Source organism: Gallus gallus, chromosome 6, assembly GCF_016699485.2.
Source record: "Gallus gallus isolate bGalGal1 chromosome 6, bGalGal1.mat.broiler.GRCg7b, whole genome shotgun sequence".
Taxonomy (NCBI): Eukaryota; Metazoa; Chordata; class Aves; order Galliformes; family Phasianidae; genus Gallus; species Gallus gallus.
In genome coordinates this window covers 10,480,548-10,493,005 of record NC_052537.1, presented here as the reverse complement: position 1 = coordinate 10,493,005, position 12,458 = coordinate 10,480,548, and the positions used below count along the sequence as shown (strand labels likewise).

Here is a 12,458-nt window from a genome sequence, read left to right as displayed (position 1 = left end):
TCCTCTTTATGTGCATAAAGCCACATGAAACCCACTCCCCAGATCACCTTGTGTGAAGTTGAAAGCCCCCACTCCATCTATGGTCCCTGCGGCAAAAACTATGTCCCAAGGCTGGTTTGCATGTTTTAACCTTAATCAAAAGAGAGAAAAAAAAAAAAAAAAAGCAAGAGAGATTTTAAAGCCACCTCCCTTCAGTCTGTCACATCTCACTGTGAGAGCTCACCCTTCTTACCGTGTGCGTGGCATTGAGCTGCACCTGGACATTGCTCATGTTGACCCACTGGTGAGCGGAGTGGAGGGGCCCAGTGAGCTCCTCCTGGGCAGCATTGGCGTATAGCTCCTAGGGAACACAACAAGTCAGCACCCCAAGCAGGACACAGTGCAGGACCTGCTGGAGTGGGAGACCTCAGGAACAGGCAGATTCCTCAAGGAAGGATAAAACTGGGCATCTAGCCCTTCTGATCTTCATTTAGAAGAGTCATTTCTCCATTCTGCTGACATACTTCAGTGATGCCAGTAAGTGGCATGTGATGGTGTCTCCAATACTCCTGGTTGTCCCATCAGATCTCTCTCTGAGCTGTGTGCCGGTTGGAGGGGAGGCTGTAAGGGAGCAACACCCTGACTGTGCAGCAGTGAGGAAGGATTAAAGCCTCAAAAAAGCATTTTCAAATTGCAGGCCTATGATGGCGTATCTAAATAGATGTGTGCACTTTCTGAATAATAGGGAGATTTTTCTAAGTATATTACCGTGATTTTATAGGAATCTAAAGAAAGAGCAAATGCAAGAAATTTGCTCAGATTAATGCATATTTGTTTTTGTAATAAAGCGCTCAGGCACATTTGTAAAGCAAAACATCACTCACCTTTGCTTTCAAGTAGAATATTCTGTGCAATAATTCTTGTGGCTGTCGAACATGTCAGTGCCAGGTCCCATGGCCATGCACATTGACGCCTGTTAAGAAATGTGCTTAAATGATAGTGCCCTGTTAATATAGAGAGCATTTCACTGCTAAGTGGGTGAAGGCACAGGTGATTTTCTTCACGTGGGAATTAATAGCTTCTTGTTAGCCACCTAAAACGTAGGAAATCTGGTTACAGCACCACTGCAACTTTGCAGCATGACACATTTGGATCTGGGCTGACTGGTCAAAAGAGGGAGGACAACACATGTTACGTTTATTAAAAGGGTGCCCAGAGCAGCCCCAGAGCGGTTCTTTACATGCAGAATTGTCAGAAAAAACCACACAGTGCTGTATTTGCAGTTCCACTCAAGCTTTCTCCTTTGTCATAATTTACGTGGATCAAACAATCCATACTACCCCCCCAACAGGACAGGTGCTCTGTGGGTTATCACACGATTCCCCCGTGTTTATTGCAGAACGGACCTTTGGTGTTGGGAGACACATCCCCAGGTTGGAGGATGCAAAGGCAGCACAAAAGAGCCCTGTGAAACAAAGACACGTCAGATGGGTTTTACTGATGTGTAGCAATTGCAGACATTGCCTGCATTCTTTCTCTTGGGCTGCAAGCTTGCAATCTACCTCTTCCTTCCGTGTGGCCTGCATCCCCAGCTCTGTGTGTTACTGACCACAAACCGAGGGCTCATTTCAGCAATCTCATCCAGGTTTTCCTTCTACAAGGCTCTCACCATGACAGATTATAGAGTGAGAGCCAGTGGACATGGGTGTAGAAGGTAGCATCAAGAGCAGTAGGGATGGTGCGCACCAAGTGTGGCTGAACTCAACTCAGCTCATCTTCTTGTTTCCCCCTGTCTGGAGATGGCATGTGTCAACACCAGCTATTTTCATAACTTATCAGCTCTTTAGTCATTTGTGAGACTGCTAGACAAAACTGTCCAGCCAACAGTACAGCTGAATGGCAAACCCTGCAAACATGTCCACACATACCTAGCCTTGTGTGCATGTAAGCTTGCACCAACTTACATCCGTAACCGTGCACTATGTCAAGGGAAATAATACGTTCTAAAGGAGCTGTGTTTGCTTCTGGACTTACAAAGACCAGGAGACAGAACCGGCTGGAAGCCACAGGAAACAATTAAGCAGAGGCTTGGTCCTATGCTACATATGCAGTGTATGGGATCTACTATCCCACACTTGCTTTCTGGTGTTTTCCAGTGTTTCCAGTAGCAAATAGATCAAGGGATGCTCTTCGGCCTCTTTTTGCTGCATTTACCCTACTATCTATTTCACTATTCAAAGAACCCGCTGTGGACCATAGTAAGTATCACCCATCCCTCCCTGTTGCACTTTTTCCCCCCATTATTTTCAATCATCTGAAAACGCTCCCACCTCTCCAGGAAGCATGCCCTTGTTCTTCTCCTGCTCAAACAGAGAGATGCGTAGGCCATGTTGTCGCTGTTGACGAGATGGTTTGTGTTGTTCATGCTGACAGGGTGTACAGCAAACCAGCTGCAGAGAAGACACACATAAGGAAATCCATTATCTAAATACATCTGCCTAAACATTTGCAATTGACTAATGGGAATTTTCTATGGGGAAATAAAAAGCCAGACCACCAGTGCCCAGGGCTGGATTAACAAAGGCAGAGCTATTTACATCTTCTCCATCGTGAACAGGAGGACTCACAAATAGCCAGATCATGAGTGCGCAGGTGCACTGTAATCACCAGGGCCACTGAGAGTTAATTGAACCCCAAATTAGCTCCAAGGTTCACCGCAGCTTGGAAGGGCCCTCCCTCCATGGATAAAACCATGTTTTCAGCAGATTGCTCAACTCTCACTGGGCAGAGGTTGTCAAACAGCACATGTTTAATGATTGTGCATGACAGCCAGTGAGACAAGAACATACCATAAGACTGCTGAGCCTTGGTTTTTCCTCACCCCATTGACTGTGACACGAGTATGGGAAAGATCACAGAGGAAACTTCTCCTAATACAGTCAGGTTCAGTTCTGGTTTCTGAGGGGAAGAATCACACCACTGCTTCAGGAGTGCCTCTGATGTCATGGTCCAGCCTTGAGCTCTGAACTTCGAGCAGCCAAGATGTGCTGATAGGATGGCCGTCATAAAAAGGGCACCAGGCACCCAGCACCAAGAACAGCATGCTTTGAGTGAAATACAAGGTGCTGAATGAGCCTCAAGGGCTGGCAGTGTGATCTTCATCCCCTGTTCTACACTGTTGAGCTGGATGAGCCTTAAACATCCAACATCCAGCTGGTAGGAGGTTTCTGCACCCCTATAAGGGAAGGCCAACTCTGGTCATCTTCTCCAGGCTCCTCTGCAAGCCACAGTATAGGAGCCATAACCAGAGAAGTGCCCACTGCAGTTCCAGAGCAGATGAGAGACACTGACCTGGTTTACGTCCTCAAAGACTCTCACCATAACTTGTTCTCCCTCAGAGACTCACTACTGACCATCTGAGAAGAATGGTATATAGAAAAGTCACATAGACCTCCCTGAAAAGCGGGAGGCTTGTGCAAGTAGGGAACTACAGAACTGCCCCTGAACCACACTCCTGACATTCTCTGGTTTATGTGAATCTGGAGAGAAGAGTGTTACTTCAGTATTCAGTACCTGATGAGTCCTAGGTCATGTCCATTCTCATCTACCATCTTCAGCATCACCATTTCTTTATCCGTGTTGGTTGAGTACCTGGGACAATGAAGTGGAGAAATCACATTAGCACCAGGGCCACAGTCAGACTCCATGTTGTTAAATCTCCACTGGGCTGAGCAAGAAAACAAAGAGGATACTACAGATATTACCAGGACATGGTGAGACCTTACAGGACCATCCTAAAATAGCTGTGAATATAAAACAAGAAGTATGGTTATTGCTGACCTCAGGCACTGCTTCCTTTAGTGACAGAGAGAGGAGCTCTCTTCAAATACAGCCTCATGCATTTTAATGCTGTCTGACATACAGTGTCTGCTAAGGACATTCTTTTTCTGTTGTAGTTAATAATGCAGAAGGTCACATCTTTAGCCAATGCCTCACATGCTTGGAAGGAACAACCACAACTTCCAAGCCTGCGTGTACAACTCCTTTTTGGGAATGCAGATGCCAGAGGACCCAGGATGGGGACAGAGTCATTCTGCTGAGGACTTGCCTCCATATTTGAACCATCCTATAAATGACCAGGAACAGCTGGCTGCAAAGACAGCTGGGCCCCAACACAGTGTCTCTCTCATCTTTGAGGCGAGTTTACCTGCTACGTTCGGATGCTGGATTCTGGAGATATGAGTAAGGGCTTGCGGTTGATCTGACTGTTTTCTACCGTGCCTCTGTTTAAAAAAAGCCTTCCTCTCTTCATGTTCTGATGTGCTATATCAATGCTCTGAAAAGCAGAAGGGTATTAGACCACAAATGTGAGCAATATAGGAGATTATTTGGAAAACGCCTTCCCTGCCTATCTTGGGATTTTGGGGCTTTGTTTGCTTTGCTTTTCTTAAATAGCTGAAAATCTTAGAAAATTATAAGCTAATTATAAGTAACATTTCAAAATCAACCACAACCACTTCTTTTTAAAGAAAGTCTTTTGTTTTCTGACCTGATCTCGCTGGCAAGCAGAAAGTCACTTCTGAGTGTATTTTAAAGGCAGGAGTTAGAACTGGATGATTTTAAGGCCCCCCTCCACCCAAAACTGTCCTGTGATCACTGTCCTGTGATTTTGAGGTTGCTTTGATTTAGAGGTGTGCTGCATCCCCAGCACTCTTTTGAGGTGCTACCATGAACATCACAGCAAGAGTTGGTCACAAATGCATTCCCCTACCTTTTCTGTGTTCATCGGACTTTTGTGTCACCCATCCCTGGTGACCCCTACCTTTACAATGCCATTCACTATAGCATTGAGGTTTGGCTTGATCAACCCTTTGCTAGTGATCCAGAAGAGTGTGTACTGGAAGTAACCACCAGGCCCTGAGTGCGTGTGGGTGCCACTCAGGATGACGTTGTCCCTTCGGTACAGCTCGCCATACTTGTTCTTCAGTTCCTTCAACACCTAAGGAAAAGAAGTGGTCCTAAAACCCCTTTTTCATGTCCAAGGGCTTTGAGGATTTGTACCAAACCCTGCAGTAGACCCGCCTCTCTTCTTGCTCCTTGCTCCTCACTTTCCACTTCATACTCCTATACCACTGGCCAAACAAGTAGGTTGTAGTTGTTGATTTGACAACAGTCTTAAAATAATAATATATTGAACAGTAATATATCTAAAAGTGAAGACCTCTATGGCCAACTTGCATCCCTCCCCAAGTCATCCAGGGAGTCTTCACTTCTCAAGGATCTCCTTTTGTCCTCTGTGGTGCTAGAAACTCAGATTTACTCAGGCACTAAGTGTCACATATATTTTTTGATAATTTTTCTGCTGAGAAAAGACTCATTTGCTGAGGAATCAGCAGCTCTTCTTCAGAACAGACAGGACATCTCTTAAGATCTCCTGTCTCTTGCAAAGAGATCCCCAAGCAAATAGTCATGGTGCTGCCAGACTTGTTATTATTTTGTGGTGTCTACAGCCTTAATAATAACACCAGCAACCACTCAGACCTTGCAGACTGATTACTTCCAGCCGCATACCTCCAGCCTCAGTCTCTGGGACACCATCCCTATGTCAATGCTGACAAACACCACTCTCCTGGAGTCGTTGGGCTCAGCCACAATGAAGGCTCGACTGTAGAGGCGTGTGAGAAGTCCTCCACCCACCTGGTCGGGATTGGCATAGCCCATCTGGAAGAGAAGAGCTCCATCAGACAAAATATGGGATGTGTTCATTTGCATATATTTTTGTAAGCATATTATCCAGAAGATCGGAGAAATCTTTCAAGTCAGAGATGCAACTATCTTGCTTTTTGATTACAAGACAATTCACACAATGATTAATGAAGACAACCAGTATTTAACTGAACTTCTGAGCAATTCCCCATACATACCAGAGGAATTTCTGCTACGGGCCCTGTGCAGTCTGCCCGACCTACACCCAGTAAGTAGTTTTCTGAGCCAGCAGTTGTTGTTGGTTTCTGGGTTGGTGATGGTTCACCATAATCTATAATAAGAATAAATAGGAAATTTATTTTAATAATAGGAGGTAGTGGATTTCAACCACTCAGAATTCTACTGAAAATTCACATGGGGTCCACTGATGACAACTTCAGGTGTTGGACAAACCCACTAGTGGTGAAGCATTGCTGGACCAGGCACTCACCAATGCAGAGGAGATCATTAAAGGCATTAAGATTGGAGGCAGCTTGGGCTGCAGCGACCATGCCCTGGTCAAGTTCTTGAACTTGAGGAATGTGGGCCTGGCAAAGAGTGGATTCAGGACCCAGAACTTTGGGAGAACAAACTTCAGTTTATTTGAGGAATTGTTGGATGAGATCCCCCTTAGAGACAAAGGAGAAGTACAAAGCTGGCTCGTCTTTAAGGATGCATTTCTGAGACAAGCGAGAGTTCCCCAGCCCTCAGAATAAGAAGCAGGCAGGGGAGGCAGGAAACTGGCTTGGCTAGGCAAGGAGCTGCTGGTCAAACTCAGGGAAAAGAAGGGCAAGTACAGGCAGTGAGAGCAAGGACATGTCACCTGGAAAGAATATAGGGATGCTGTGCAGACGTACAGAGATGGGATCAGGAAAGCCAAGGCACAGATGGAACTGAACTTGGTGAGGGATCTTGTGTCTCTCATATCCTTGACCTTATGTCCCTGAAGCTCTTGGTGGCGCCTGGGGGAGCAAAATTCCCTCCTCTGTTAGGGCAGAGCAGACTTGAGACGTCCTCGTGAGGCTGAATGTTTACCAGTCTATGGGGCCAGATTACACACATCCCAGAGTTCTGAAGGAACTGGCTAAGGTAGTTGCCAAGTCACTATCCATCGTATTTGAAAAGTTGTGCCTGTCAGGTGAAGTCCCTGGTAAATGGAAAAAGGGAAACATCACTCCCATTTTAAGAAAGGGAGAAAGGAAGACCTGAGGAACTACAGCTGAGGAGTCTCACCCTCTGTGCCTGGACAGATCATGGAATGGATCCTCCTGGAAGCTTAAGCACACGTGGGATGAGCAGATGATCTGGGACAGCCAGCATGGCTTCACCAAGGGCAGATCTTGCCTGGTCAACCTGGTGGCATTCTTTGATGGAGTGACAGCTTTGGTGGACAAAGGATGGGCAACTGATGTCATCTACCTGGACTTCTGCAAGGTCTTTGACATGGTCCTGCGCCACATCCTTGTCTCTAAATTGGAGAGATTTGAAGGGTGGACTATTCAGTGGATAAAGAATTAGATGGAAGGTCACAGCCAGAGGGTGGTGGTCAATGGCTCTATGTCCAGGTGGAGACTGGTAATAAAGAGTGTCCCCCAGGGGGCTGTCTTCAGACCAGTACTCTTTAACATCTTTATCAGTAATGTAGATGGTGGGATAGAGTGCTTCTTCAGCAGGCTTGCCAATGACACCAAGCTGAGTGGTGCAATTATTACAGCAGAAGGAATGAATGCCATCAGGGGGACCTTAATAAACTTGAAAGGTGGGCCCCTGTGAAACTAATGAGGTTCAACAAAGCAAAGTGCAACATTCTGCACTTGGTTTCAGGGGAATCCCAGATATGTATATAGCCTGGGAGAACTCCTTAAGAGTAGCCCTGCAGAGAAGGACTTAGGGGTTCTGTTTGATGACAAATTGACCATGAGCCAGCAGTGTGCACTTGCAGCTCAGAAGGCCAATGGTACCCTGTGCTCCATCAAAAGAGGAGTGGCCAGCAGGGACAGGGAAGTGATTCTCTTTTTCTACTCTTGTCTCATGAGGCTTCATCTGGAGTGTTTTGTCCAGGTCTCGGGCCCCTAACATAGGAAAGATGTGGAGCTGTTGGAGAGGGTCCAGAGGAGGGCTATGAAGATGCTAAGAAGGCTAGTGCACCTCTTATATGAAGACAGGCTGAAGTATCTGGGCTTGTGCAGCCTGGAGAAGAGAAGGCTGCAGGGAGACCTCATTACGGCCTTCCAGTATTTAAAGGGAGATTATAAACAGGAGGGGAACCAACTTTTTCCAGGTAGGTAGTGGTGGGACACAGGGGAATGGTTTTAAACTAAAGGAGGGAAGATTTAGATTAGATGTCAGGGAGAAGTTTTTTACTGAGAGAATGGTGAGGTGCTGGAACAGGCTGCCCTGTGAACTGTGGATGCCCTGTCCCCAGAGGTGCTTAAGGCCAGGTTGGATGGGGCCCTGGGCAACCTGATCCAGTACTTGATCTGGTGGCTGGAACCCTGCCTGTGGCAGGGGATTGGAACTGGATGATCGTTGAGGTCTCTTCCAACTCAAACCATTCTATGATTCTGTGAGATTAGTGGCCACAAGAACACACAGAATTAGGGTCAGAAGAGTCAGTGTAGCCTTTGCAAAAGGTGTCTGAAACCTGCTAAACACCCATGGGAGCTTAGGAAGCCTATGGACAAGGGATCTGGCTGATGCTCAAAGTGTCTGGACAATGTCACAGAAGAAAAAACACTGAGAGTTAATAAATAAGTAAGTAAATTCTCTGTGCTTCAGGAAATCCCACAGCCACAAATCACTGGAGGCTGAGATAACACCATGGGAAAATATTTGTGTGTGCTTAATCTGCTCTTCCCGCTCTGCTGGGGTTGGTCTTCCCACCATGCCCTTTCCTTGGCTGTCATGTAAAACAGAGGAGAAAAGACACGCTCTCATTGGCCACAGACTGACCACTGGAGCAGCAGACAGATATTGCTCATGCTTAAAGCAGCATAAAGGAAGAGGATTCCCATTAAAACCTCCCCTACCAATATTTTATCTCTTCAGAAGATAATAATGGGGTATATTAGAAGTGATCCAAGGGTTCCCTTGGGCAGGTCCTGCCACCCCAGTGCCCCATGCCTGGTGATGGGGTTGGAGGCATGGTGATGGTATTGCAAACACTGCGGTGCGTCCCATCAATTTAAATTGGAGGTCCAGGCAAACAGCTCATAGACAATATGCTCTGTGCAACTGGAAATGGCCCAGGAGTGCAGACTTGCTCCTTAGGTTTCTCCTTCTCTGGGTTTCAGTAAAGTGCTTCATTGCTAATTTGACTTTTTTTCTTTTTTTTTAGTGTTGTTTTAAGCTTTCAAAAATAAAGCAAACTGCTTCATGTGAGAATGGACTGATGGGATCTGAATGCATGGCCACAGGACATGCCATGCACAGGGAATGTCACACCACTGAGGAACTGGGGAGAAACGGGGCTGGTATTCAGATGCAAGCAAAAATCACTGAGCAGTGCAAATAAGGAGCACATTTGTAAAGGCTGGAGTCTGCGAATGATTTGGAAATGAGACACCACCGTGTCGCTGTTTCATTGTGGTGTGGATATCACTATAAAATCTATAAAATATATCATCTATAAAAAGAAATCCGATGATTGTGCATCTCCACTCCCTCCTGCACCCTCCCTCCTTCCCAGCAAACCCTCTTGAGCTGAACCAAAAGAGCTCAACTTGCCATTGCTGGAGCTGCTCTCCCCAGTGACAAAGTGGAGGACGAGGAGCGCCACAGTCACGGCTGTCATCAGCACCAGGAGAGTGATGAGGGCTATCTCCAGGTAGGAGTAGGGGTGACCGCTCCTCTGCCTGCACATGGCCCTGTGTGAACAGAGAGGAGCCGGTGGGATGGCAGACAGGACACCCGAAGCGAGCCAGGGATGGTTTGTGTGCTGCACATCCCCTCACTGAACAGGGACGCTTGGCGTGCTCTCTTGAACAAATCTTTCAAATAAACTCCATGTTGCACACTCGCCAAGCAGCCAAAGGAGATGCCTGCAGCCTCACTGCATTTTTGCAGCTTGTGCTCAGAGCGCACAATACTTCCATTGCAACAATGGTTAATTTAGGAAACTTAAGGCAAGACAAATATCTCCACGGCATGTGCAAATGCATTTCTCCCCAGGGTATGAAAAGTAGTGCTTGTGATAGCTTTCCTAGTTTGGACCCTGTGTAGAGATGCCAGACTTTTTCCTGCTATGCAGAGCTCCTTGCTTTTCCCATTCTGAGCACTGTTCCTCCATCTCATTTTAAAGACTAACAACAACAACAACAAAATGTTGAAAATAAGTCAATGAGAAAACACAGTATTTCCTCCTATGTTAAAAATCTTCGGTTTGTCCTGCCCTGACATCTGAATTTTGCAACAAGATCTTCAGACTTGCTGGGTGGGAGGTGGCACTCAGATCTAGGATGCGTCTTTTGCCCTTCTTGGAAGAATCTGTGCAAGGCAGAAATAAGCCTTTAAGATAACCCTGGACATCTTCAGACATACTTAGGTGCATCTGTAAACAAAATGGCCGCAGATCCTGTTCCTTTATATGCTTCTGCCCTTGGCTGATGCACATACCTGCCCAAAGGGGCAGACTTCTGAGGGTCCTTGGAGATCTCCATTCTTGGTGGTGGCCCCAGATTTCCTGGAGATGGCCCCATGCAATGTGGGAACCACCAGCCTGAATGACTGTGCTTTGCCCCTGTGGCTGTGTCTCAGCATGGAGGATGGACACAATTGGAGAGGGAATCTGTGGCCTCAGAAGCATGGCAGTGAGAAATGTCACCACCAGCCAGTCACCCAAACCTGCTATAGATGACCTCTCTATCGGTTTCTTTTACCACAGTGAGATAAAGCAGCTGTGGTCACTGCTGAATTTCACCTAACAAATCTTTTAGTGGCAAGAAACCTGGTTTTGTGGGTTCCCTTCCTTCCCTTTCCTTGGCTTTGCATTTTATTACAGAAACTAGGAGCTGGCATCCTATCAAACATCGCAACCTATCCAGGTAATTGATATCGCAGTGCCATCCCAAAACACATCCACACAACAGGCAATTACATTCATTTTTCCAAGTGATTAAATAGCTGAAGTAATAGTAAGGCATGAAAAACAGTACCACGGGATCTCAACAACACCTCATGCAAACTCACCTTGCAGCGCAGCCTCCGAGGGTTTTGGTGTTCTGGGTGCTGCGAGGCTTTGGTACGCACAGTTCTGTCTCTGTCCCTGTGGTCTCTCACGTGTCCCAGAGGTTGGAGGAACATCTTCCTGCTTGAAACCTGCTGAAGTCCAGCTTGAAAATTATTGCTGTTACAGCCCTGTGAGTCAGGCTCCATGCAAGATAAGGGGAAACAGATCAATAATTTTTTACTGCAAAAGCAGGCAGAGTTTTTCTGTGCATTTAAGTTAAAAACAGTGCCCGTCTCTTCAACAGAATCTTTTTAGGATTGCATAGATCACCTCTGGTGCACCAGGAACTTGGGAACAGGCCTGTCCCCTCCTCTTTGCTTCATCAGGATCCTGCTGTGAGCCCCAGTCCCTGTGGAAGATTGGCCCCAGTGTTTTACAGACTTCACTGGACGAGCTCAAATATAGGGACGTGCTCTTCTAAGGCCTGCTTTATCCAGTGAGCTGTGTCTGTTCTGCCCAAACGTGGTGGGAGCTGTCACATCCCTGAGACAGCAGCCACTTACCCTTGTTTGCAGTGGGGTTAAACGCCCTACAACTAATTGGGGAATTTAAGGACGAGACCATATACCTTTTCCATCACACCCAGCTTCCAAACGTCAAAGGAGACACTTTTATCCCTGTTTCTATCATACTCCCAATCCAAAGGGTTAATATCTCAGTGAGCAACCTGAGTCATGGCTTCAAGGTCCCCTCCAGTATCTTGCTCGGTCTCAGCAGATTTCAGGCTGGCTGGTGAGGAGAAGTAAGATTTCTTGATACGTTATCTCCTTGCTGTGATACCAATGGAACGTGCTGGCCCTGCTGTTGGTGGAAAACAGCCTGCAAGGCGGGATGCTATGGGAGCAGGCGGGGCATTGACAGAACACGAACTCTTTCCAAAGGTGCTGCATTGACTATTCACTGTGAGACTGAGTTTTCAAGAGTTGGTATAGTGATGGTCTGCTCATCTTATAGAACCATAGAATGGCTTGGGTTGGAAGAGACCTTAGAGCCCACCCAGTGACAATCCCCTGTGGTGAGCATCCTCAATGGATGAGGCTGCCCAGGCTCCCATCCAGCCTGGCCTTGAGCACATCTAGGGGTGGGGAAACCACAGCTTCTTTGGGCAGCCTGTGCCAGAGACTTCCAGCTCTTCTCTTACGAACTCACAGGAGGCCACTATCTTCTTCATGAACCACCTGAACATGAATCCTTCCATCCTTATCTTCCATACCTCGGGAAAGGTGATGGAGGAGACACATGGAAAGGTACCCGTGGGACACCAAGGACTTCCATCTGTCCTTGCTTTCTAGATGCTCTTCCAATGGAGAATACAAATTTGAGCAGACCACAAAAGAGACTAGAGTACTTATTTGTCTATTCTTCCCCTTTGCTTTCTTTCTCTCAATTCTCATTCTGACTCAGCTCATTGGCACGTGGTAGACATCCATCCAAACCCCTGAGTCTCCTCGCAACAACTGATTTTGGTAACCCATAGGTATGCAGTGTCTAAGGCCAGCCAGGATGC

General features: G+C 46.7%; 1 protein-coding gene across 1 annotated transcript; it reads right to left on the bottom strand.

The window, feature by feature from the left end:
* Positions 1-2,209: 2,209 nt before the first annotated feature.
* LOC121113366 (neutral ceramidase-like) lies at positions 2,210-10,999 on the bottom strand. Its single transcript, XM_040702953.2, is given in 9 exon segments — positions 2,210-2,429; positions 3,553-3,630; positions 4,187-4,230; positions 4,232-4,315; positions 4,802-4,978; positions 5,551-5,700; positions 5,904-6,016; positions 9,451-9,590; positions 10,912-10,999. Coding segments are annotated over 8 exon segments (1,002 nt in total). The 5' UTR covers positions 9,587-9,590; positions 10,912-10,999.
* Between the last annotated feature and the right edge of the window lie 1,459 nt (positions 11,000-12,458).